This window comes from Nannobrachium achirus, assembly GCF_963921795.1.
Source record: "Nannobrachium achirus genome assembly, chromosome: 17".
Lineage (NCBI taxonomy): Eukaryota > Metazoa > Chordata > Actinopteri > Myctophiformes > Myctophidae > Nannobrachium > Nannobrachium achirus.
In genome coordinates this window covers 32,933,876-32,961,840 of record NC_137824.1, presented here as the reverse complement: position 1 = coordinate 32,961,840, position 27,965 = coordinate 32,933,876, and the positions used below count along the sequence as shown (strand labels likewise).

The 27,965-nt window shown below is 43.9% G+C and overlaps 1 protein-coding gene across 1 annotated transcript; it reads left to right on the top strand.

The window, feature by feature from the left end:
* Positions 1-12: 12 nt before the first annotated feature.
* On the top strand, positions 13-27,832 carry nsd1a (nuclear receptor binding SET domain protein 1a; the record flags this gene model as incomplete). Its single annotated transcript, XM_080746687.1, has 24 exons — positions 13-732; positions 842-1,415; positions 2,795-2,936; positions 3,752-3,924; positions 4,010-6,140; positions 6,962-7,083; positions 9,713-10,004; positions 10,984-11,081; positions 11,211-11,273; positions 12,154-12,351; positions 13,788-13,877; positions 14,908-15,031; positions 15,715-15,915; positions 16,431-16,610; positions 17,731-17,887; positions 19,403-19,608; positions 20,092-20,204; positions 22,327-22,596; positions 23,260-23,376; positions 24,097-24,238; positions 25,097-25,203; positions 26,193-26,391; positions 26,991-27,529; positions 27,617-27,832. The coding sequence occupies exons 1-24, from the start codon at positions 386-388 to the stop codon at positions 27,830-27,832; spliced, it is 6,801 nt and encodes a 2,266-aa protein (XP_080602813.1). The 5' UTR covers positions 13-385.
* Positions 27,833-27,965: the final 133 nt, after the last annotated feature.

Here is a 27,965-nt window from a genome sequence, read left to right as displayed (position 1 = left end):
TTATGTGTGAGTGTGTGTGTGTGTGTGTGGGAGAGAGATGGCTAGTGTCACCACCTCTAGTCTGCGCTCCTTGGTTTGATACAATCAGCGATCATCAGTCAAAGCGATAGTATTTTACAGTAGTATACTTTGTGGATTCATTTATGAACGGAGCAACACTAGAGGTTGTATCCTGTTTTGTCTTATGCCGTCCCGGCGGCCTTTAGAATGGAGGCCAGCAGCAATGTCGGCATATTAGTGTGTGTGCTGTGCAGGCTATGTGTGTGGCTGTGTCTGCTATCCTACTACTGTCGCACCGGGTGCCATTGTCGCTCTGGTTTCAGCGGTGTTTTGAGATTGCATTATGTTATCATCAGACCCCTTTGTTACACTGCCCGGTGCATGAATGACAATGATCACCCGACCAACTAATCAACATTCATTGAAAAACCCTCATCGCAGCACTGACCTAACAGACACCATTTGGATTTTCACAGGAAAGAGCCATGAAAACATGAGTCAGTCGTACAGACGGGCTGTTAGGGGAGGCTCAGTATTTGGCTCAGGCCAGCCAGAGCTGAGGCCCCCCAATGGCCTGACCAACACTTCCTATGGAAACCAATGCAGCAGTGCTAAGCGCGTCTCAAAGAAAACGTCAGCCATGCAACTGCCATCTTCTACGCTCAAACAGGCACCTGTCCAGGGCTATAGCCAGCCAGAGAGATCCCATCGCTACAACCCACAGAGGAAGTGGTAAGTGTTCTGTTCTGTTGCATTGCCTGTGCTGCATGTAAAATACTTCACACTTTCACAAATGAACTATAAACTTGAAGTTAAGGTACCTGAACTCTCTGGTTGACAGGTCTGACCTGGGGAGCCACCATGCCAGAAACCACATCCACTCACCGTCCCCGAGCCCAATCAGCGATGATGACGACGATGAGTTCGAGGCTCCGTTAGTCCATCTGCCACCCTCTCCAGGTGACGATGAGATGGAGCCCTTCAAAAACGGATTCTCCTCTCACAGTCCCGACAGCTTGGAGCATTGCTCCCCCATTCCCAATGGTTACCTGCATTTTGAGTCCACGTTGTTTGACAGCGGAGAAGTCAAGGGGGAGGAGGTGGAGGAGAACAGTGATGGAGAGCTGACACCTTTTCCCCGCTCCCCGAAACGGACCCGGGGCCGAACTCTAACCGACCGCAAGACCACGACCTCCAGCTCAGGGGCGGACAATCATAGCACATACAAACCCGCTGTCTTTAACCTTATGGCTAAGACTATATCTGAACTAAACCCCACACTAAGCCCCAGCGCCCTGCCTGACATCACCATGGGAGATGGGTGGAGCATGGGTGAAGAAGACTCGGAAAGCGACAACGAACTCGTCTCTACTCCTGACCGGGGTCTCATGTCACCGGCTAGCACCAACTCTAATGTGAGTCTGACTTCCTCTCTTTAGTTTGTTTAGTTTACTTATTTGACCAATGACATGTTCCACATTCAACCCTTCCTAACTATTTTGAGCAGCAGGAAGTGTTACCTCAGGATCAGCTCCAGCTCTGGGAGGCGGTGCCCTCGGTCAAGGGCGCTGGCAGCGCCGGTCCCTAACATGCATGTGTTTTGCCAAAAGACATGCAAGACATTCATGTAGGTGGCTTTTGGTGTGGGATGAAGTAAAACCCCATCATCCGTATTGTGGGGAAAGCTATTTTCTGTGAAAGCTTTCCCAACAATAACAGAAAATACACTAGAGTAGGGATGATAATCGCTATTATCGGTTATCGTGATAAAAAACACTCATATCGTGGAGATATGATATATCCTCCGTCATGCACTGGGAACAATTCACCTTTTATTTGCCAAGCTGCGATATTAGGAAAACCTTCGATATACGATAGCGTTGTTGAATACCTCGATATTAATCACGATATTAGTAAAAACAATTGCATTATATCGTTTTTAATGTTTTTCTGCTTTAGGTGCATGACTCCACACAGTAAGGCCCACAGTCAGGTTCAAACCCAGGACCTTTTCTTCTGTGAGGAACTACTGGTCTGCGCCACGGTGTACTTGTATTGAAACAGGATTACCCAATGTTATCTGCTGTTATATTTATCATGTCATGTTATTGAGGAAGACTCCCGGTTTAACCAAGCATCACATTTGATTTAATTGCCGTTGGGCAGAAACTTGTATGGCCATTTTCAACTTTTTGCAAAGATAGCTGATCCACAAGCATTGCATCGCAACACATTGTGAGCTTGTAGATCTGTTATTGTTATTTTATTTTCGAAAGTGACCTTTTTTAAGTCCACCTGTGGGATCTTTGTATTGAACGAATTGAAACTAGTATTAACAAGAGCGTGTGACTAAATAATAACTACACTGGGTCCATTGGAACACAGTTTTGGACATACAAGGTTAAAGGGATTTAGGTTAAAGGCCTGGATCTGTAATTATGTATTCTCATTGATCATTTAAGACACCTTATTTACTTATTTGAAACAAATATGATCATTTCAAAATTACAGAATACATGAGTGAACATTGAACAAACTATTATAACTGGTTAAGAAGGGTTTTCATTACAAGAAATACTTCGAATTCATCAACATCGACTTGATTCTGACTTCTCTGGCTTGTTATTCCATGACATCATTGAAATTCATAATTTATCTATTTATTTTATTTAGAACATCAAGTCGGTGGCAGAAAAGTAGCTACATGGTATTGGTAGGAATATGGTAACAAAGATGTGGATATTTTGCCTGTGTTCTGCATAATATAGTAACATGTTTACTTTGTCCTGTATAGTCCAACAGCCCAAAGAAGAGGCCCCTCCCAACATCACAGTACATGGACGGGGACCTGGTGTGGGCAAAGTTCAACAGAAGACCATGGTGGCCATGTCAGGTCACCTCTGACCCCAAGGAGGGGAACCACACAAAGATGAAAGGTGAGACTGAAGTTATCAAAAGTAGGAAATTGAAAAAATCAATCAAGACAACAACGCAAAAACAGATAGCATTTTGACTGAACAGCAACAGCAATACACACAATGTTCTGAGTTTTAGGTGATGGCTACAGTACTGTCAAGAACTTGCAAAATATTCTTGATCGTTATTTCGACGTTTCGGTTGTTAGACCTTCATCAGGATTCAGGACAGACATGGTAGCCTATAAATGTTTGGTGGTTATTGTGCCCTGTATTGTCCGCCATGATGAAGGTCTAACGATAGAAACGTAGAAATAAAGAGCAACATTTTTTGCAAGTTCTCATGACAGTGTGCTCGTCCACTTCTTTGATTTAATTATCAGAGATCCCCTTTTTGAATATATTTTTTGTCCTACGCTCTTATCACCAACCTTTGAGGTGTGCTGCATCATCCTTGTTCTAAAAAGGTGATGGCTACTACAATTTATCAATTAGCACATACAGTAATATTGAACACCACTGTAGTAAAGTTGTGTTCAACTGGACAAGCATTTGTCAGATGTATTGCATTGGCTATACTTGATCTTAAGCCTATTTTATACTCATAGTATGACTCAGTGAAAATAAGATTTTCTGCATTTTTGCCAGCAAATTTCGTACTTTGGGGTATGATTAGGCCTAATTAATACGTCTGCCGAAAATAGCTGCTTTACAGGCTTGTATATTGACAATTTCCCCAAATGTATAATATACATATGATGACATGCCTAAAATAGGGATGGCAGGTTGAAAGTTGTTAATTCTTGAATGCATCAATATAGTTGTTTTGTCCTTAGCGCCCAGTCAACGTCCATGCCGTTTGTATTATCTGGAGACGATCGGGGAAGTCGTAGAGTGTTCCTGGGTTCAGGGGAAAGCCATTCTCCCATTTGAGGGTGGTCATCAATTTGACGATCTCCCGGTGCTTCGACGGAGAGGGAAGCAGAAGGAGATGAGCTACAAGTATACAGTACGTTTACATGGAATGAAGTTCGAAAATATTCAGAACCTTTGTTGTAAATGTCAGTTCTTTAACATGGCTCTGTCCTTCACAGATACCCAAGAGTTTATTGACAGCATGGAAAGTCAGTGTGGCGGAAGCAGAGCTTCTGCTCTCGGGTCGACAGCGGGGTTCAGAGAGCCCGCTGACCATGCCTGTCAACGGCGAGGAAAGGGTACCCACTCCACTACCTCCTCAAAGTCCACAGCAGACCCCCTCCGTTTCAACTGACCCCGGTATATCCATCCCATCCGGCTCTTCGGCCAATGGAAATGTACACCCTCCTGTCACGAACTCTACCACAAATCAAATGGGCAAAAACAAAGCTTTTAAGAAGAGAAAGAAATGCCTGTCTGACATATTTGGACATATAATTGGGGGATTGAAGGAAACACAGACTCACAGTGCAGTAGATCCAGTTAAAGAAGAGCCCATGGACTCGCCGTACTCAGATCTGGATTCAGTACCTATGCTCCAGCGCCCGAAACGGACAGAAATACCCTTAACGCAGGACCCAGAGACACTGGTCAGTAAAGAACAGGGTCCTAAAAAGCCACAAGGCAAGTCCGATTTGAAAGAACAGAGTCCTAAGAGGCCGCAAGGCAAGTCTGAGGAGAAAGAACATGGTCCCAAAAAGCCAGAATGCAAGTCTGCAGAGAAAGAACAGGGTCCTAAAAAACTACAAGGCCAGTCCAATGAGAAAGAACAGGGTCCTAAAAAACTACAAGGCCAGTCCAATGAGAAAGAACAGGGTCCTAAAAAGCTACAAGGCAGGTCCAATGAGAAAGAACAGGGTCCCAAAAAGCTACAAGACAAGTCTGTTGAGAAAGACATCAGTCCTAAGAATGCTGAGTCTGACATTGTCCCTAGCGTTTCCCCCCCAAAACGGATTCCTAACGACACAGAAAAAAATGAAACAAAGTCTGAACAGGGTTTGGGGAGCTCTAAAGAATCGCTAGAGGGCTCTGGCTCTGTTAACGAGCACTCTACGCTTCTTCCTGCCAGTAGTCGTCTGATGACTCGGGCCTTGAAAGCAGAGGAAGAGACAGAAGTCAATGATGCAACCTCTTGCCAACACTCAACAGATCATAGCATTGATGATGAGCATGATAAAGGTTTTATTGGTAGTGATCAGATCAAAACTGACCTGTCCCCTAGCAGTGTATTGTCCCCTAGAAGCCACAGCTCTCCAAAACGACGCGCCAGAAAACCTGATAAAAAGCAAATTCGTAACGGCTCCTTGATAAAGACAAAGTCTCCATCTCCAGGCCTCGAGCAACCCGTTGTGCAGCCAGTCAAGATCAAAACAGAGAATATTGTGTCTGATATATCGTCCTGTTCCTCCCCTCCATCCTCTCTCTCACCCATGGACGCGTTCCACGATGTCAAGGAACTAACATTCAAGTCCCTTGTCAAGGAGGAGCGTGAGGATCCTGATTTATCTACGTTTCACCCTGATGCCAACTACAAATTCAGTACCTTCCTGATGCTGCTGAAAGACATGCATGATACCAGAGCGAAAGAGGGCCGACCTCTGAAAGTCCCTCCAACACCAGTGGTGATCAAAGAGGAGCCTATGGTTATCCCCAGCTCCTCAGGGGACAACCCACTCTCGGGGGGTGGTGGTACCTGGAAATCAGGGATCAAAACGGAGAACAGCCAGCCGGTGAAACTCTCGACACCCAAAAGCACAGCAGGCAAAGCCAAGAACAGGACTAAAGCTATCATGAAAAATGACACTTACAAATGTGAAGGGATGCCTCTTCTCACTCGGGGGCCGGGCTCGGACAAGCAACGTAGAAAGCAACGGTTGCCCGCCAAACTAAAAGTCAGCATACCTGGCCTATCTCCTGAACTAGCTGACCTGGCTTATGGAAGAGAGTTTGTTAGCGGCCACGCTGACCTTGCAGAACCTGGATTTAGCTCTCCTGTCACAGCCACCGAACCCACAGTTAGCTACCTCGATAAGAACACTGATCCCAAAGTGGCTCCAAAGAAGCGCTGGCAGATGCTTGAGGCGGTTCCTCAGAGGGCAGCCGAGGCGGGGTGTGGGGTTGGGGTGACCATGGAGGTGAACGGGGTTCCCGGAGGCACGCCAACGGCAATGCCAGTCCTTGCCCCGTCTCCTGATGTGAACTTTGTGACCGAGAAGAACCTGCACATCCCGGAGAAGAGCGAAAATTCTGGTAAGTTCCAGATTACGTCTGTAAAGCCTGACCTTTGCCCCTTCTCAATTCGGGGGTTGAACACTACAAAGTGCAGGTTTCAAGAGCGATGACGTCACTGGGGGCACGCCGAGTACTGTTTTTTTGTGGCACTGAATTCACTTTTAAGTTGTTTTAGGATAGTATTTAATTGTTTAAACTCTCTAAATGTGGTCAATTAATCATGACAGAGCCTGTTTAAAAATATGCCATGGCGTTGATGGAGAATTCATAGAACCAGTGTGTATCTTCCCGGGATACGCATGTATCTGTCTATATCAGGCTACTTTAGCTGGCTACATGAATGTATCACTGCCCACCCCAGGAGGGACCGGTTCTGGCTCAAATGTTGTGGCGATAATTTATAATCGGCTCTGTCATGGTGAATTGACTACAGATATGACGTTCAAACAACTAAATACTATCCTAAAATATCTTAAAAGTAAATTTGAGGAAAAAAAATAAGTTTGAGAGTTTAAGAAGGTAAAAAATACAGCGGGGAAAATAGCAATGGCCGCCATTCGGCTTTGTTTCCATTCGGAAGACCTCGGCTCGGCTCCGCACGCAGCAGTGCTGACCCAATTCACAGGCAAAACGTGTGTCCTACGTGCACTCCACAGGGCAACACCCTACCCTAGCTAGTCCCGCACCTTGAAGGGTGCGCACTCTGGATTGGGAAGGGGCTATTTTTACTTAATTTTCAAGTGTAAAACACTTTCACTTTTACACTGTCTTTGAGCCAACTGACTGATGTGATGACGACCAAAAAGCTGATTGTATATGTCCTGTGTTTCCTTCCACAGCACAGTCAGAAACCAAGCGGCTCCGGAAACCAAGCAAAAGGCTGTTGGAGTCGACAGAAGAGTATGAACAAATATTTGCCCCAAAGAAGAAATTTAAGAAAACTACAGAGCTTTCCAAGACGGTAACATTTTATTCATCTTTATATTTCTTTGGACAATTTCAGTGAAAAACAACTGACCCTAGTACTGACACATATTACGTAATACAACAAAAACAAGGATCACTGGATTCTCTTGGGATGTTTTACTTGATTATAACAGTGTTATGTATATAGTGTACAAAAATCCTCTGAAAGTACGGTATACACATTGATTTACCTGTAAGCTCAGAGTTAAATTGAACACAAACGCGTTTGCTGTGCATAGACGATGGCTGCAACAGTGTACCGTATTTTGATGTTATGGTCTTCCTGTCTTTCTCTTCTGTGTATATACTGTATACTGTGTATTACAGGAGAGTGACAAATTAACACTTTGACTGCCATCAGGCTTTTTCCTTTTTGTATTTACCTGATCTTCGATGGCTCTGTGCATGCGGAGCGTGCACGTTGTGCGTGCGGCCGCTCCCCTTCACAGCCATTCAAAGTCTTTTCTTTCACGAGGAGCAGAAGAAATACAACCGCGTTGATGATCTGTGCGTTATGGTCCCATAGAAAACAGTCCGTTTTGACCAAACAAGCGACATGGGAAAAAGAAGTGGAGATATATCCATGTTTCTGCAGCGAGTTAATATACAACGCAATGGGAACCGGAAGTCTACGGAATACTATTTCCGCTGGGAATCATGGAAAATTTCGTTTTTTCGCTCACTTGCGGCCGCCGCAGCACGGGGGCTATTGGTTACCATGGTAACCAGTTAACACCGTCCCTGGACGTGATACTGGGGTTGTGGCAGTGAAAGACCTGAATAATTAAGTGAAGAAACAATAAATACTGATGCTTCCATGCTACTACATGCTACAATTAAGTATTATGCTTAACATGCACCAGTGTTGTATCAAGCACCGAAAATAGCCGGCCTCCAAGCTCACAACGCGTCGCGCTGTGATGCGTTGCGTCGATATTATCACCAAAAGGCCCTTTTTAGAAGTTTCAGCCCCTGCCTCTCTAACATTCTCTGCACGTCCCTGATGCTATCATGCTCAGTTGCATGTTTAAAAATGCTGAGCAGACTCAGTTGACCTTGATTTTGGATCAAGATGTCAAGGATGTTCAAAGTGACTATTAAAGAGAGTTTGTTATTGGGGCATAGATGGCTGGAGCTTCAGTCGCAAACTCGACTGGCTACTTGGCTAGTGTCAGAAATTAGATTTGAAAGCACACATTCTCTGACCATAATGCTTGTACTTTAGTACATCAGGTGGCTGAGAATGTCACGTGACATTCATAGTTCGACAACTACATAGAGAAGGGATGTTATTGTATAACATAAACACCTCATTACCTCATTAAGACAAATGCACTTTAGTTAGTTCAGTGGCGCAAAAACCATAGGCCCTGGTCGACTCTACTTTAGGGAAAAAAGTTATATGGTCCGATGAGTCATCCTTCTCCACAAGTGGGCGAGTGCACGGATGGTGTACAAAGAATGGTCCAGGCCTGCATGCTTGACCCTGACCCTGACCGTGATGAAGGCTGGTGTCTCTGTTATGCTGTGGGGGAGGCAGTATCATGGCATGCTTTCGTTCCACTTGTCCACTTAGGGAAGGGTCCCGGCAAATAAAATAAAAAGTTAACCCTAACCCTCTCTAAATCTTTTTATTTCCAAAAATAATTTACATTAACCCACTACCAATGGGCAAACATAAAAGCATTACAGTACACATATTAGCCTAATTTATACTTTGACGTATGATGTGTCGTGCCCCGAAAATAGCAGTTCTATAAGCTCGCAGCGCAATGCATTGTGAGCTTGTAGATCTGAGAGCATAAATATGGCATAAGTATTCTTAATATTCCCACTCAGGCCTGCCAGTGCCACCCTTGCAAGTCCACTCATTTAATAAATATTATTTAATGTAGGCAGTTTATGTTGCTTATTATCCCAGGGCCCCCTTGTGGCGAACGTGTGGCATGTTCCTACTAGAATGCCTGCCTGTGCATAGCTCCATCCCTGAATGGTTAGAGTGGCATTCCTTTCCTCCAGTACAGTTCTAGAGACAAGGATCTATGCCAAGATGCTTTGAAGGTGTTCTGGCAGCTTGTGGTGACCCGACACTTGACTAAGACACTTTATATTGGTTTGTTCTTTGTCACCCATCTGTATATACAGTCAGTGTATATCATCGCTGTCGGGGAACGCTTTCTATCTTCCTATTTCAACTTTTATGTAAATCAATGCCCTATGTTGTCATGCAAGAGGGTCACGCAAAAGTTGCTAAAAATTGCCAATCTAGGGCTGCCCGCCCGACAGCGACAATATTCTGATAGAACGTGTGCGTGTAGTCACAGACCATGTATTCCACTGATGTCCATCCATTGTACTGATCAATTTATTCAAAGGAGCTTTATTGGCTTTATTAGAAAACATACGTTTACATTGCCAAAGCAAGTATCACAAATACAATAAAAACAGTTGAAAATGGGGAACATATATACAGTTCGAGGGGGTACAGCATTGTGTACAGAGTTATGTCGCATTGTGACATTTTATATAAATATATATATATACAGGGTACAAATAGCAGCATTATTTTCCTCAAAATGTATTTAAAGGTACTGATCAGAATGGTGTTTGCTTGTGTCCCACAGGGTACTGGTCCAGTCAGTGACAAAGTTAGACAGCAGACGCCAGGGTCGCTGACGCCCCTACATCTCGGCGCCACACAAGGTGCTGTCACCTCCGCATCCACCCCAACCCCTTCCCCCTCCCCCTCGCCCACTCCCTCTGCTGGGGTTTCTGTGCAGACAGACAGGCCTCCAGCAGCACCGGAAGATGGCCTGTCCCAGGACGACTCCCCTGCTGTGGCATCCCCGGTGACCCCAACACGGCCCTGTCTCTCCACAGAGTCAGCAGACAACACTCATCTACCTCTGGACTCTGGTAAATAGACGTGTGTGTGTGTGTGTGTGTGTGTGTGTGTGTGTGTGTGTGTGTGTGTGTGTGTGTGTGTGTGTGTGTGTGTGTGTGTGTGTGTGTGTGTGTGTGTGTGTGTGTGTGTGTGTGTGTGTGTGTGTGTGTGTGTGTGTGTGTGTGTGTGTGTGTGCGCGCGTGTGCTGCATTTTGTTCTTATTATCATCAACCCTCGCCATGCTGGTATGTGGTGTACATTTTTGTCAAATTCTATTTTCGCCATGGACACACAAGATTATACTACCAGTAAGACTCCCTAATCGGGGAATAAGCGAGCGTCAGGTCGCATAGACAAACTTTAGAAGGCAATCGTAGCCAATCAGGAGGGATTATGGAAATGGGACTGATCCATGTTGTTGACATGACTTTAGAGATACTGTGTACCGCTTTGTGTGATTTTAGGGCAAAATGTGTAGGCGCTAGAAGAAGGGTATGTGAGAAATGAGGGGTGGAGGTTGTGGTTTGGCAGCCAAGGAGTGTTTGTGCAAAGTTTGGCATGGATAGGGGCAACGGTGGAGGAGATATGAGTAGGGCAAAAGTGTGACGTGACAGACTGACAGCCGGTGGAGGTTTGGATAGAAACTGTGACCTGATGGTCACAACCAGAAACGAAAAGAGCTATAGCCTTAAATTACCTTTACAGGTCTGTAACTGCACTCTCAGAGTTATGGGGGTCCTTGAAAATAAAAAAGTTAGAGAACCACTGTCCTAGGGGACTCCTAATATGCCTTAGTGTCACAGTGAATCAGTGCAATTCATATTGAAAACCTCTTTGCAATAACTAGATCTTTAATTTTTCACATTGTTAATTGAAATTGATCTGTTATATTGGTATGATGTAGAATAGACTGATGCTATAGGCCAAATTTAAATGTTCTTTCTTGAGAAATCCTTTTCAAATGTAAGAATGCTTGGATGGGTAGTAAAAAGCAATTTTTGTATTCCATAGCACCTGTAAACCAAGAGAGGAAGAGGCCGAGGAAGTCTTCGCACAAGGTCCTGGAATGCACCATAGAAGAAGTGTCTGTTGATCCTTCTAAGGAGAAGGTATGGCATTCCTTCAGTCCAAATAGACATTACCTACATTAACTACAGTACCTCCTGTGATCCATGGTTGTTGTAGCACTATTGGGTTGCATTTGAACATACATTTTTGGTTCTCTCCTTGCTATCCAGGAGGAGGCGAAGAGACACAGTGGAGTTACCTCAAAGAGCAAGCCAGAAGTCACAGTCACTCAGGTATCACCAGAACGAGAACGCTTAACCTCTCTGGGCATGACATAATAGTCAAACATTCAGAAAAAATAACAGATCTGCATGCTCATAAGTGAGTTTTTATATGGCTTAAATGTGGCTTAATGCACATTCAAATTCAATGATATTGGGCTTTTGGGTTAATAACTAATGCTGTTGGGAGCTAGTCACCTGTGCATCATTTAGCTAGCTGCATACTGCACCAGAAACAACCAAAGTCGGTTCTGTTCAGAATGGCTCCAAGACGAAAAAACATCTGACATACAAATGGCATTTTATACTGTCACCTGTGGACCCCACTCACAGCTCATGGTTTTGGTACAGAGTCGCTCAAGCAGTGTGCACACTAGCCAGCAGCACTGCTGGGACAGATGGTTACATTAATACGTGGATAGTGCGACTGCAAGGCGCTGTGGGGAACTTGTGTGACAGAAGTATGGAGGTATTGCCCTTTTTAACTATAGGGTTTTATGAACGGTCAATAGATATTTCAGAGGTGTTTGTACCTCCTGGAAGGTGTCTCGTGTCTCTAAAAACTACCACTGCTTTTCACTTGCTTCAGAATGAACTTGAGGCTGGACTGAATGAATGCGGAAACAATGTGGAACGTCTGACATACAGTACGTCTGACCAATCACAGTAGCCGAAGAACATCTGAATGACGTCATATTGTAGCCAGCCGAATCAAACAAATGTTGGTTGTTCTAGTGTAGTATTCTTTGGGCCTTTATAATAACAGCATCTCTGTTTGACCGGAAGGAGGATTTATACTTTGTCGGACTCGTACATACTTTTGTATCGCCAAGCGTTTGATGTACCCTATGTAGCCTCAGAAGACAAATAAAGTTGAAGGTGTTTTGGACAGGTTGAATCTGTGCAGAAGGAAGTGCCTGCATCCAGCACGTCGGCTGACACCATCACTGCTGTCCAGTGTGTCCTCACCCCCTCTGGGCCTCCAAGCCCACCGGGATTGAAAACACCCAAACAGGAAATGGAAATGGAGGGCTCCAGCCTTGGGGAGAGACAAGGCCCAGCCAACGGAACACTAACTCCCAAACCCGAGGTAACCTGTTATGTAACTTTCAAGTCAATTCAGTTTGTAAATAAATTCTTGCATGGTCATGATGACCCATCTGTAGGAGCCGAATACTTGGTCCTTGTGCCAGTAGAACAAAGGTGTGCCTGAGTAACTGTAACAGGCTCGATGCTAAGAGGAGGGACAACTGCAGGTTATCTGTTCAAAATCATCATTATTTCTGTACAGCAACATAAACGTAGTTAGCTGCTTGACCGTAGTTGTCACTACTCACCACGTTGGAATAAGATCCAAACAATATAGAGTAGCGAATTCCTGACATCAGTTGTTCATCCCCTGGTTCCCGGAAGTAATTTCTCTATATGGAGAAAAACATCAACTCATAAAAATCGTGGTCCAAAAATAAACAATCTGTCTCTGTGATATTGTCAGGGAGGTAGTTCTGTATTGTTTACGATGTAGTCAGTCACTCGTATTTGATACAGTCTGTTTCTGGCGACATTTTAACTAATTCTGAGTTAACGTTAGCGTTTTCTCGCCGTCAGTAGAAAAAAGTCTAAAACAGTACCTGCGTATGATGTGTAAATGACATCAGACTTCGTTGCTCTATAGCGGATAAAACAACCTGTCATAACAGACCATTAACTCTGCTTAATTGTCACATGACAGGTTTACAAGTGTAAAAAGGTGAGTTAAATTGTGACGTACAAGCTCCATCAACAGAGAAAGAAATAAACAGAAAAACAGATCAGATATCATCATAAATATGCTAGTGTGAAAGATATACTGTACATGTGTTATTTAAACAAAACAGATGTAAGGACTGATATGTAGTACATAAGGTGCATCAATAAAATGTGGTAGTTAAAAGTAGCGTGGCCGTAGCGTGGTCATTGCAGATGTCTGCTGGAAAAGAATATGTAGCTGAAAGCAAAACTACACTTTGGTAGAGTACTTGCCATGATGTAACTCAGAATTTTGTCGAGGTATCTTCAGTAGTTGCTCCGTAACTACACAAACCAGGCCTCTACGAAAGTGTCAGTTTGTTTGCCTTTAACCCATTTAGAGTCAGATTCTAAACACACACACACACATATACAGTAAAATCTCTCTCTCTCATCACTGTCTGGTGGAAACTGTCCAAAACAGTTACTTTTCAGGATTCAAATGCAAAAGTAGCAAAGTGTTTCTTCGCACCACACTACGATCTTGTGGATCTGCTACTTTTGATGCTTTTGTGTGACGATGGAGTATGATCACGCAGGGCATTCATTTACGAAAAAACACAATGGAGATGAGAGGTTTCTGCCCAACAAAGCAATATACAGCAACAACTGAAATGATAGAGGTGTTCCCCGCTTGAAAGGTATAACTTTGTTTAGGTGTGACAGGTCTAAATGGGTTAAATCAGTAATCACCCACAGCAACATTATTTTCCTTGTTCTTTCTCTCGCTTTCTTCAGGTGTCCTGTCCCAGCCTGAGTGATAGCTTCTTCTCCCAGATGGAGTTGAAAGGGAAGATAGGAGCAAACTTGAAGGAGAATGTCTGTCAGGTGAGATGATTTGTTTGTTTATTTGCATGTTGCAATTTAACATATTTAAAGTTTAACTGTCAATACATGGAACTGATGTACCACATGCAGAGCATATGTAGTGTAGCCACTGCTAATTTCCATCACTGTAAACCAGGGGTCTTCAACAGGGTGTCCGGACCCCTAGGGTGTCCTCAGAGTTACTACAGGGGGTCCTCCAAATCTTTGTGTGACAGAAACTTTCTTTTCTCCTTTTTTATATGAACCACTTGAACCCCTATAGCGTCCATATTCTGACAACTTTCGCCAAAAATAGCAGATATCTACAAGTTCGTAGCTTGTAGATCGGCTATTTTTGGCAAAGCGCTTTGGTGTAGAGGGGAAAAAGAGCAGTAAGTACAGAGTGAAGTTTTTTAAGTATTGATTGATTGATTGATTGAAGACTTTATTAGAAGTTTGCATAGGAAAAGGTACAGTTTCATGACGGTACAGTTCACTGGTACAAGGTCTACTAAAAGGAGATCCATGAAAAGACTAAGCTTATTTCCACTGGAAACCATTGAAGTATCTCATATAACATTGAATGACAGACAGATAGAACACAGTACTATGCAGTAGATATGTAAAGAAAAACAAAACAAAGACAGTAATTCTTAATAATTGACGGTTCAAGTGGTTAAATATCTGAAAACACAAATTGACATGATTCCAAAATACACTGATGATCGTGCTGTCAAACAATGAAATGATATGGAATCTATGAAGAGGTTGTGGGGGTCCCTGCTTCATCTCTCTCTCAATTAAGGGGTCCTTTCATCCTTTGCCTGAAAACGTTGAAGACCCCTGCTATAAACCATGACCTCTTGGGGCTTCTTGCTTTAGAACAAAATAGAAATGTACAACCCATCGTGTCTGTGGAAGGATGCCTCCTGCTGTGTATTAAGTATGTCTGCAGGACTTGGTCTGACACACCCTTAATGTGTTACTCGTTGTGGCAACTTGTGGGCCAGTAGCCAGTTTCAGTGTGCGGTTTTGTGTGTGTCTTTTGCAGGTGTGTGAGAGGACAGGGGAACTTCTGGTGTGTGAAGGCCAGTGCTTTGGAGCCTTTCACCCACAGTGTATTGGCCTTTCAGCGTCTCCGAGTGGGAAATTCCTCTGTCATGAATGCACTACTGGTGGGTGCACGTTATTCTTGTGTTGAAAGCAATGGACTGGTAGTCTCTCAAGCCAGACTAGGTCTTCCACAATCTTCCAATGCTACAGAGTTTGTAATTCTGCCCTGTAAAAGATGAGAACAGGAAGAGTGGTCATCTGCTCTAATTTCCATTTTCAATAAGTAGCTAGCCAGATAGGCTTTGACTCATTTGGTTTCCAGTAGGAGTTAACTATCCAGCTGCACAGGCTAAACAGAGGTTGGTAAGCAACAAAAAACAACAGCCCTCCATAGCCATAGCGACAGAGTCTGCATGCCTCGTTGCGTAACGAGGAAGTGAATGGTGTTTGGAGACAGGATACAGGGGGTTGGTTGTCCCGCCCCCTGTTTCCGGTCTGGGAACATCCGTATCCGGTTTCTGTGGATAGTGCGGCTCTATAGAGAAAAAATTATGGCGGATCGGCGATCATACTTTAATTGTTTTATAGCGATTACAGCATATTTACAGCTTGTCATACTCGTCATAGGCGGAACGGACACATTTATATAACTCGGCATACTAGTCATAGGCAGTAGATGAGTTAAGAGATTCTGAAGTAGGATTCGTTTTGTGGGACACAACATGTCTGTCTCGAGAGACTATCGATCTGGAAACAACCGTTGTTTTTTGTGTAGTTTTTCATTAGATTTGCTTCTCCTCCTCAGGTGTTCACACATGCTTTGTGTGTAAGAAGTCAGGTAATCGGGTGAAGCGCTGTATGATCCCTCTGTGTGGGAAGTTCTACCACGAAGACTGTATACTGCCCAACGCGGTCACACAGCCACATAATAAAGGCTTCCGCTGCCCGCTGCACGTCTGTCTGGCCTGCCACATCACAAACCCGCTTAACCTCTGCAGCAACAAAGGTAAGCTCTGAAGCCACACAAGAAACATGATCTATGAATACATTCCAATATTTATCTTTGTGCATATCTTGAGAACCGTTCTCCCGATCGACTTCACATTGGTGGGTGTACTCGATCGGATGTTTCCGGCTAAACCTTTTTCGGCTAAGTGGGGGGGGGGGGCAATGTAGCAGAGGGATAGTGTACAAGACAGGTTTGTGGCCGTGGTTTCTTACTAGATTATATAAGTAGATGCTCAACAGCCTAGGAGTATTTCTTTTGAGAAGAATCTGTGAAAGATGCTATTTTACAAATATCTATAAACACAGTGGCTGTGTTGCTTTGAGAAGGCAACAGTGCCCAAATATTTGATTGTTTTTTTTACATCATTAAGTTATTACATTAGAGTATATTGTTTGTGTTGTTTATATTGAGTATATTGGGTTTATATCGGCGAGACTTGCCAATCACAGTTCCACCTAGGCAACACTTGTGTGTACTTGAACTTCGAACCTCCTTTGTGTTGTATTGTGTAGGTCGACTGGCTCGCTGTGTACGCTGCCCTGTGGCCTACCATGCTAATGACAACTGCATGGCTGCAGGCAGCTTGGTGCTGGCTAACAACAGCTTCCTCTGTCCAAATCACTTCACCCCTCGCAAGGGCTGCAAGAACCACGAACACATAAATGTCAGCTGGTGCTTTGTCTGCTCTGAAGGTAAGTCTTGTCTTGTCTTGTGTAAAAAGTATTTTTTTTTATTGGGATGTCCGAGCGGTGCAGGGGTAAAGTTCATGCCCGCTACCCTAACGACTTGGGGTATAATTCCTATACCTGGGTCTCTGGCCGGGTGCTCCAATGAACAAACTTGGCCATGTTTGAAGGTGGTGGTGGTGTTCTGTCATTGCACTGGCCACTGCTGCACGTTGGTCAGAGTGCCTGTTCAGCAGGGAGTGGACCTGTGAGGGATTAGCTTGTTACATCTTCTTGCTGAAACTGCTCTCTGTCGGGTGAAAAGATGCGGCAATTGACGTCACATGTATCGGACACATGTGGTTGTCTACACCAGGGGTTTTCAAAGTGGGTGACGGGGCACCCTGGGGTGCCGCGAGATAATTTGAAATATTTGGTATCATTTTAAACTCGTTGTACAAAAGTTATTTTCAGTACATTTTAACCAAAATGGTAATTATCTCAATGTTTTTCTCATCACATAATCCCTAAAATATGCCATGAATATAAGGTACTGGGAGTGGGAGTGAAAATGATGAATGTCATGTAGTTAATATAATATAATAATAATATAGGGGGTGCCTCGGATGAAAGAAGATATGGGGGGGGAATTGGCATGATGAAGAAATTGGGGTGAACAACAACTCGAGCATTCAGATCTACAAGCTCACAATGCGTCGGCGCGATGCGTTGTGAGCTTGTAGAGCTGCTATTTTCAAACATTTTGTACTTGGTACTTTAAATAGATTTTGATGCCAACACTTTCATACTTTTACTCGAGTACATTTTGAATTCCTGACTTTTCTACATTGCAGTATATCGTCGCTGTCGGGTGAAAACCTTGTATGTCCAAAACCGTTTGTTTTGCATTTATCATTTTAAAAATGATTTAAATTAGTGAAAACAGCCGATCTACAAGCACACAACGCCTCGCGCCACGAGGCGCTGTGTGCTTGTAGATCTCCTGTTTTCACTACTTTTGTGCGACGGCCTTGTGTGATGAAGCTTAACTTTGCGAAAGGATGTACAAATTTGAAACTTGGAGACAACGACGATATGAGAGTACCTTTTCCACCACTGACTGTAAGGTTGTCCTGTGGTCTTACAGGGGGCAGTCTGCTGTGCTGCGAGTCTTGTCCTGCTGCGTTCCATCAGGAATGTCTGAGTATCGAGATGCCTCAAGGCAGCTGGTTCTGCAACGACTGCAAGTCTGGGAAGAGGCCGCGCCTCAAGGACATCCTGTGGGTCAAATGGGCTCGGTACAGGTGAGGTTCAGGGAACGTGGATTTCTCCTGTATTGTCAGAGGTTATTAAAAAAAATCTGATGAACCTGGTTAACCTGGTTATCGTTTCTGTCAGGCAGTGACCTCATACTGTATGTCCGAAACCGTTACTTTTCAGATAATATATGAAAAAGAACCTTTGTTCCAATGGATCCAATATCATTATTTTTGTAGTTAATTGCTCTTGGTAATCAAAAATAGCACATCTAAATCTCACCAAGCATTGTGTCGTGTCGCTTTGTAAGCTTGCAGATTGGCTTTCTTTGCTACCTTTGTGTGACACTAGTATGACAAAGTAGGGCAGTAGATTACAAAAAAAAAATTACTGTCTCGAGGGCTTCTCAGCGGTGAACAATGGCGTAGGAAATGATAACAAAATGCACCATTTGCCGGCTTGATCGGTCCTTTGAGCTTTATTGTTACACACGCATTAAAGTGTAACTAACAGCAGTTAGGCCAATGTCATGGCATCGTTCGTAAATAACCCCCACACCGAGTGCACTCTACAACATCACCGCCCACTGCACTCACTAAACTGAGCTCACACCCGGTGCGCATTTCCGAACGCACCCACAGTGTGCATGTCCATGTGTTTTTCCATTGTATCAAATAGTGATGTCGCATGTCCCTATCCTGTCACGTCATGTGGGTCTATAATCATCATCAGCACCGCTCACTTCACACGGGTGTGATTTCTTTGAAAACATTTTTATCCATTGACACTTGGGATGCCATTATTGTTGTAATTATTTGCCGCCATTCACTTGCGCTTTATTTTGAAGAGCCCCTGAAGCCACGATCGTGTCCATGTCGTGGAAATTCACGGTGACCAGTATGTTTATTTTCACACAGAAATAAAAATCCTAACCGCGGCCGACCGTCGCGGCTCAGTGTCGGCGTGAAATAAAGAGGTTCTCGGCGATCGAAGCGTTTTTGGAAGTAGATTCCAAGATAAAGCTGTTTCTTTGCAGCAGCAATGAATAGGAGCCTATGGAGATTACTCTCTTCCTGATGTTGGTGGCCGTGTTGCATCATGGTATATGAAGTTTTTTTGCTCACCAGTGGCTACTGCAGTGCCTGTTTACCTGGTAACCATGGTAACCAGGTAACGCGTCCTTGGACATGATAACGGGGCCTTGGCGGCGCACCGCCGTAATTCCTATCACGTTCCTGGACGTAATTGGCATCGGAGGTTTTTAATGTAGGGACCCCTAGAATTATAAGTATATGACCGCGGATCCCCATCTCAAAATATTTCGTTCCAGGGACCCCCCAGAATCAAAGGTTAGAGTTAAAAATGTTCGATTTAATAGAATATTAAAAGATTTTACAAAAAAAAAAAAAAAAACGTAGCGGTTTAAAAAATAGCAGATCTACAAGCTTGCAGCGCAGCACTCGGTGCCACGCTATGAGCTTGTATATCTGCTATTTTTCAATAGCTAAAGTATAAAATAACTCCAGGTCTTAATGGGTTAAACACCTGATCTCTGTGTTTAGGTGGTGGCCTGCTGAAGTTTGTCTCGCCAAAGATGTTCCAAACAACATCCTGAGGATGAAACATGAAGTGGGCGAGTTTCCGGTGCAATTCTTTGGCTCCAAAGACTTTGTGTGGACGTACCAAGCCCGGGTCTTCCCATACATGGAGGGTGACACGCACAACATAGAGAAGATGGGCAAGGGCGCTGATGCCATCTACAAGAAAGGTAAATTGTCGACCATTGTACTGGTTGCACAATGTAAATATGCTGACAACGCACTGGATTGGACACTAGATGCACTGCCATCTTTATTGTAGTTTGGGCATTGTTGCAATTACCTCTCTCTTAATCGTGAGAGGGAGACAGCAAACATACATTTATGCTTGGCTTTAAGCAATTTAAAGATGCCGGTTTGGGTTCAGATCTATGATGTCCGGTACCATAATTTTTTATCTTTTAGTATTGTATTTTATCATCAACAGATGAATCGATTTGTTAAATCCTTTTAGATATTTTTGGGGCCTTTTTGCCTCTATTGATATAGTACACAGTAGAGAGAGACAGGTAACAGGGAGTGACACGCAGCAAAGGCCGCTGGGCTCGGGAATCGAACCATGTCATGCTGCCTATATATGTTATACGTGATGATAATGAAAACAAATCTATATAATTAGTTGATGTCTCAATCATCATGTCTTGTGTTCTTAGCGCTGACCGAAGCAGCTGAAAGGTTCAAGGAACTACAGACGGAGAAGGAAATGAGGCAACTACAAGAGGACCGAAAGAACGACAAGAAACCTCCTCCATACAGACACATCAAGGTATCGTTTCGAAACAAGCATACCGTTGTTGGTGGAAACCTTGTATGTCCAATATTGTTTTGTGTTTATCATTTAAAAAATGATTTAAACTAGTGAAGATAGCCGATCTACAAGCACACAACGCCTCGCGGTGCGAGTCGTTGTGTTCTTGTAGATCTGCTATCTTAACTAGATGTAGGGGTGTGCGATATGACGATAATTATCGTCTCGGCGATACAGCTTTGCCACGATAGGCCATTTCAGAATATCGTTTCTCTCGTGATACAAACAGTCATTTAGAAAAGGCTCTGGATATACAGCGAGTGCACGTTCCATGAGTCGCAGCTCGATTGCTTAATTTATACTTCTATAGTATGGTGGTGTAATTCGCCAAAAAGAACAGATCTACAACGTGTCGCGGCTGTCCCCTTGCGGCCCCTCCTCCCCTGGGTAGCACGCATGCACTACACGCACACAAGAACAAGAAGCTGCACCACTAGCCCGAGATTTTAGTTTCACTTTCACAGGACTTTGTAAAGAAGTGATGCAGCTTGCCCTGCTTTCAGTGAAGCATATTTTTAATAATGGATGCATTGAACTAACAGGACGCAAACAAACTACTTTATCCGTCCTGTTATCAGTCATTTCACTCACTGCAAAGCTCAGCTGCGTGATGTGTTCACTGTGCTGGTCGTCTCCACTCCACAGAGGTGATTTAGTAGATCGACGGCATCCATGCTTCTGTTTTTTATTAACTACAAACAAGTAGCTATTTGTAAAGTCCTTTGTTTGTTATGTTTTCACCGCTGATGCATGCGTGTGTCGTCGCGAATCGCGGTGAAATCGTCGCGTCTATTTCGCGTCTATTTCATAATTGGCTTAGTTATAAAACCATGATATTTTTGTTAAGCTAAAATATCGAATAGGATGATATCTGCATTGTAAAATATAGAGTATACTTCTGTAAAAAGAAAGCTTAAACTTGTATCATAACACACTTCCTGACTGCTGTGGTCATAAGGTAATTTGTTTTCCCCCCAGTTTCTGTTGGTAAGGCATCACAAGATTTCTTTTCATATCTGATAAATAAAATAAATAGAGGTGAGGTGTCCTGAACCTTATAAGGACGACTTGAAGACCTTTTTAATAGCCTACCTCAAGAAAGAAGAAAATCCCATTACTGCATCAAAATAATCATCAAACTAGACAATGAAAACATTAGCCAAATTGTTTTGAAAATAGCCGATCTACAAGCTCACAACACTCAAAAACATTTTATGGGAACCCGTAAAACATTTCTGGGACCCATTTGAATGACCCGACCCATCATCACACCAACTAGTAAATATTTTGAGGTAGAAAATGTTAATTGTTTGATCAAAATATGCTATGAAAATCCTAGATTAGGCTATATCTATCTTTCTATCTGCAGCATAAAAATGAATAGATTATCAATAGAATATCTGTGTGTTTGTATAATTGTTATTATTAATCATAATAAACCTAAAAACTAGCATAAAACAGTATCATGATAATATCGTGTATCGTGATACTGCATGAAGAGTATCGTGATAATGATTTTTTCCAGTATCGCCCACCCCTAACTAGATGTGTGCGACAGTTTTGTATGATCGAGCAGGGCTTTACTTTATGAAAAGAAATTACAAATTTGAAACTTGGAGATACAAGGTTTCTGCCCGACAGTGACGATACTCCCTCATTATCACCCAACCGAAGAGGTAGGAATGGGATGACATGAAAATGTCATGTCACGATTGTTGTGACCAAATTGTGATTTACGATATTATCGCAATAATCGAAATATCCCCAGCATCTATTATCCTGGGGTGGAACATCTGCAAAAAAATAGCAGATCTACAAGCTCACAACTTGTAGCGAGCTTGTAGATCGGCTATTTTTTGGCAAAGAGATTTGAGTGAAAAAAAAGAGAGTATGTTATTTCCAGGTCCGTTTTACCAATTATAGAGGATTTAAATGATACCGGATATGCAGCTCGGCAAATACAATTTGAATTGATCCCAGTGCATGACGGAGGATAACATTTAAATCATGATAAACGATAATGACGATTATCGTCCCATCACGTGGAAGTTCAACAAAACTGTGCTGTTCCTTTACTCAGGTGAACCGGCCAATCGGAAAGGTACAGATCATCACGGCTGACCTGTCGGAGATCCCGAGATGCAACTGCAAGGCAGCGGACGAGCACCCGTGTGGCCCGGACTCAGAATGCATCAATCGCATGCTGATGTACGAGTGCCACCCTCAGGTCTGCGCGGCTGGTGATCGCTGTGAGAACCAGACCTTCACCAAGCGCCAGTACACCGTCGTGGAGATCTTCAGGACGCTGTCCCGGGGCTGGGGGCTGCGCGCCCCCACAGACATCAAGAAGGTCCGTTGTTGTGGAGGAATCAGCGGGAGGGTTGTTTTTTCTTAACCCATTTAGGCCTAGAATTATTGAATGCTTTAACCAGTGAAAAATAGCAGATATACAAGCTCGTAGATCTGCTATTTTTGAAAAAGTCGTAAATATTTGTGCAAATCTTTGAATATATGTATTTTCAAAGCGAACGTTTGTAACTCAAATTTTGCTTCTGGGTGGTCCCTGAAAATATGTTGAATGGGGGTCCGTGGCCAAATAAATATCATTTTGGGGGTCCTTCACATGAAAAGGTTTGAGAACCACTGACATAGTAGTCTCTCAAGAACAGACCAACTGAGCTCCATTTAAGTGAAAAGGACCTTTTCTTTAACGATGGCTGGCCAGATTGCTGACTCAGAAACATAGGTTTTTCAAAAAACCTTAGGATTCAAAAGACACTTATAGAAATGGGGTAAAAAATCTAAAATCGTGATTTTTCAAAAATAGCAGATATACAAGCTCGCAGCGCGGCAATAGTTAAAGCATAAAATAATGATACACAATAAGGTGTACCCTGAATGGGTTAACCTTGTAAATGTGAATTGAAAAAATTACCCGTAATCTCATCCCGTCTCATTCTTTTTTCCTCCTCCTATTCTTTTTCTTGTCGTTATCACGTTCCCTCGTGTACAGGGGGCGTTTGTGAACGAGTACGTGGGAGAGGTGATCGATGAGGAAGAATGTCGAGCCAGGATCAGACATGCTCAGGAGAATGACATCTGCAACTTCTACATGCTTACACTGGACAAGGTGATTTATCTGGTCGAATTTTTTTTAAGATTTGTTTTTGGGCTTTTTGCCTTTATTGGATAGGACAGTAGACTGACAGGAAATGGGGGAGAGACAGGGAGTGACATGCGGCAAAGGTCTCCCGGATCGGGAATCGAACCGGCGACGCCGACAGGCATTGATGCCGAAATGGCAATGCCTATATCTATATGGTATGTGCCTGGTCCACTAGGCCACCAGGCGCCCCACAGATTCTGGATTTTAATGCAAATAGGCCTACTACGCTGGGCGTTGAAACCATCTTGATTCATAATTTATTAATTGATATGAATTGTGGGTTTTTTATTTGTTGTGTAATGCACTTAAACTAAAGTGCAAACCAACTGTTTTTAGAAAAGTTAAGTAAGTAAGCCTTGTCAAGCCATGAGGCCCCTAGGGCAGGAGCCCATCTCCTGTTTCTGTAGCGTGAGGCAGCTTGATGTACAAATACACCCTCTGGACAGGACGCTAGTATGTTGCAGGGACTTATCCCCAATTCAATCCTTGATGCTGAGTGCCAAGCAGGGAGGTATTGGGTCCCGTTATTAGAGTCTTTGTTCTAATGATATAAATACCACTGAGCCGTTGTAGTTTTAGGTTTTTATTTTATTTATTTATTTTTGAAAAGTGCTACACCAATATACATATCTTGTTGCAAATCAAAAGCTATCACTTACCGAATGTGTATTATCGTGACACCAGGACCGGATCATTGATGCCGGGCCCAAGGGCAACCAGTCTCGCTTCATGAACCACTGCTGCCAGCCCAACTGTGAGACCCAGAAGTGGACGGTGAATGGAGACACCCGGGTGGGCCTTTTCGCTCTACAGGACATCCCAAAAGGTCTGCAAACACGACTCACTTTCAGTTACTGGTAGGGATGGGACAATAATTGTTGTTATCGTTTATCGTGATAAAAAAACACTCACAATAATCATATTTTAATATATTGTGAAGTTGTCCTCCGTCGTACGCTGGGATCAATTCACCTTTGATCCACTTAAACCCTCTACAATTGTAAAACAGTCTTTTTGTCAACCTACCAAATCTCTTTGCCAAAAAATAGGGCCTCAATCTACAGCTCACTCTGTATTATTTTTTTTCTCTGTATTTTTTGGCAAACGTTCTGCCCCAGAATATGGATACAGGAGTTCAAGTGGTTGATACAAGTGGCATTTTAAGAGTAAGTAAGTAAGCCTTGCCGAGCCATGAGGCCCATATGACTCGGCCGAGCCATGAGCCTCATGGCATAGGGCAGGAGCCTATCTCCTGTTTCTGTAGCGTGAGGCAGCTTGATGTACAAATACACCCCCTGGACATGCCGCTAGTATGTCGCAGGGACTTACCCCCAATCCAACCCTTGATGCTGAGTGCCAAGCAGGGAGTCTTTGGTATGACCCGACCGGAGTTTGAACCCCGATCTCCCAGTCTCAGGGCAGACACTCAAACCACTAGGACACTGAGCTGGTACACATTTTAAGAGTATTAGGCATTTTTAGATTTTTTTTTTTAAAAATGTGATTATTTTGGTCACAATAATCTTGACATTACATTTTCGGATCGTCCCATCCCTACTTATTGGTCTTCTGGTTTTCTATTGAGTTGGTCTTGATTGTTGACAGTGTCTAAAGGATGCAGGAAATTTGTTGAAACCCATCATCTGTGGCTAAATGGCATGCTAATGCAATTGTATCCAAACAGGTGTGGAGTTGACGTTCAACTACAACCTGGAGTGTCTGGGCAATGGGAAAACTGTCTGTAAATGTGGAGCTCCCAACTGCAGCGGTTTCTTGGGCGTCCGGCCAAAAGTAAATACATCTTTATTTTCAAGCATGTCAGTCTAACATATAATCTATTGACCATTAGGGCTCAAGTTTATCAGACTTTTGAATAACAGAGGTTCAAAATGAAGCAAGAGAGGTATAAAAAGGAGATGGTTTTGGTGAACATTTCCTAACATCAAAAAATGTTCCGTTTTCATTTGATGACAAAATAAATGGTACAGCAAATTATATCCAAACTAAATAATTATAAAAAAGAACATCAGGGTGCCTTGCCCATGTTGGAGGTTCACTCTAGGTTCTGCTCAAGGTGCTCAATTGTGGGGGTTTGGCTTGCAAAGTACACTTTGATGATATCATCAAAGTGTACTTTGCAAGCCAAACCCCCACAATCGATCCTCCAGAGGCAACACAGAGGTATATTATGACAGTTTTTCCTTACCTCTTATCATCAAATACTAGCTCAGGATGGAAACACAATGGATCTCTGCTCTAAATGTAAAGTGTTTTGAACACCATGATAACATTTAATTGTGTTTAAAATTTTAAATAAAAAAATAAAATAAATCTGCAAATCTCAGACATGGTACAGCGGGCAGAGAGAGATCTCTCAAATATGATAAATTGCTGCAGAACAATCTTGTAGACCCTCAGTGGCTCTGCCCGGCGTTTTGTTTGCTTTAGCTCACTCGGCAGGGCCTCACGTGGCTCAAGTTAGCTTGAGCCACGCCTATGTCACTGTCTAAAACTACACTTTTTCAGAAAAAAAAATATATACGTTTGAAAAATGGCCCAAGTGGGATGCGATCCCAGGAGATGTGGGTTGGGAGTCGAATGATAAGCGTGCCAAGAAAAGCCGGGCCAGTGAGATGGGGCATTCGGTCTGTATTAGAATGTGATTACGCCCAACTGTAAAAAGAAAGAAACCCCGGCAGAAGCCCCGCCCAGTAGGGGCCCATATTTCCCATATTTCTGGCAGAAGCCCTTGACTGATGTTTTCTCCATTCTGCTCTCAGAACAAGCTGCCAGCAGAGACACCGAAAGAAGGGAAAAGGAAAGTTCCTGTGAAGAAAAAGAGCAAGCCGGAACTGACAAAGGAGCGTGAGGATGAGTGTTTTAGCTGTGGCGACGGAGGACAGATTGTGTCCTGTAAGAAACCTGGCTGCCCAAAGGTCTACCACGCTGACTGCCTCAACCTGTCCAAGAGACCTGCAGGCAAGTGATCAGGAAGATCTGCTTCCTGGTTTTAGCTTTTTTTATTTTTTATTACTGAAATTTTAAGCCTTTATTGAAACATAACAATTACATTACATCTGAAGGACACTTTAGAGCAGTGCGACTGGAACTTACAACAAATCATGAATTAACTAGTAAGAAATATACAAAAAGGAGTGTTGGAGGAGAATTTGAAATAGACAAATCAAAAAATATATGTTGTAAGATCGGCGTTACAAAATTGATCAAAGTTCCCCAGTTCAGTGAGCGATGTAACTGGGTTCCGCTTGTTCTGTTTACATCTGCAATTATCAAATTAACTTGAAATGTCATCACTAAAAGGTTTAAAAATTAAACCACATCTAACATAGGAGACATTTTAGACCAGTGGTTCTCAAAGTTTCAAACTCTCTAGGTTACTTTATGGGGGTCTAAATTGACCCTTACACTAAGTCTGTAACTGACAGTATACAAATGGAACCAAATGGGTCCATTTGGTTCCATTTGTACACTGTCAAAGATAAGGGGAGACCTTCAAATTCCAAAGTTTGAGAACCACTGTTTTAGACTATCACTGACGGTGATTTTGTGCCCTCTAGGGCGATGGGAGTGTCCATGGCACCAGTGTGACGTCTGTGGTAAGGAGGCGGCCTCCTACTGCGAGATGTGTCCCAACTCCTACTGCAAGGAGCACCGCGAGGGCATGCTCTTCATCTCCAAGCTGGACGGCAAGCTCTCCTGCAGCGAACACGACCCTTGTGGCCCTGACCCGCTGGAACCGGGAGAGATCCGCGAATATGCGCCCGACGCCACCCGCGTGACGCCGGGCGCCGCTGCCCCCTTGCTGTCGGCTCCCGGCTCCTCTGTCCCGGATCAGAGGTCGGCGCCTCCCGCCACCTCCCTCCCCTCGCCCGCTGCTGCTCTGTCCACGCCGGTCAAACCGGCGGAACCGGCACCTCGACTTTACATCAACGCGAGAACCGCCACCACCAGGTTCATCCCCCCCAGCACCTCGAAGGCGTTCCTCTCTTCGCCCTCCTACAAGGACGAGGAGGAGGAGGAGAAAGAGGAAGTGGTGGTGGTGAAGGAAGAGGAGGAGGGGGAGGTGGGAGAGGACAGAGAGCTGGAGGAAGGGGAGGTGGACGAGTTGGAGTTGGAAGGGGAAGGGGACGACGACGACGACGATGATGATGACGACGAGGAAGATGAGGAGGATGACGAGGAGGAGGAAGGGGACGAAGAGGACGAGGAGATGGAGATAGTGGAGGATGAGGGAGAGGAGGGTCAGTATGGCGAGGTGGACGAGGAGGGCGGGGACGTGTATGACACCTGGGGTGGGTACGCAGGGGACGAGGAGGAGGAGGAGGAGGAGGTGGAGGACGATGACGAGGAGTGGTGGAGGGGTGGTGTGGAGGGCGAAGATGAGGACGATGGCAAGTGAGCTCTCTCTCTCTCTCCCTCTCTCCGTCGCTCTCTTTGGAGCGTGTCCATTTCCATTCCTAAACAAAGCAGACTCTGCAGAGACGTTCTCGTAGAGACACCGGAGGACTTGAAGGCCTGAGAGAGTTTAGTTC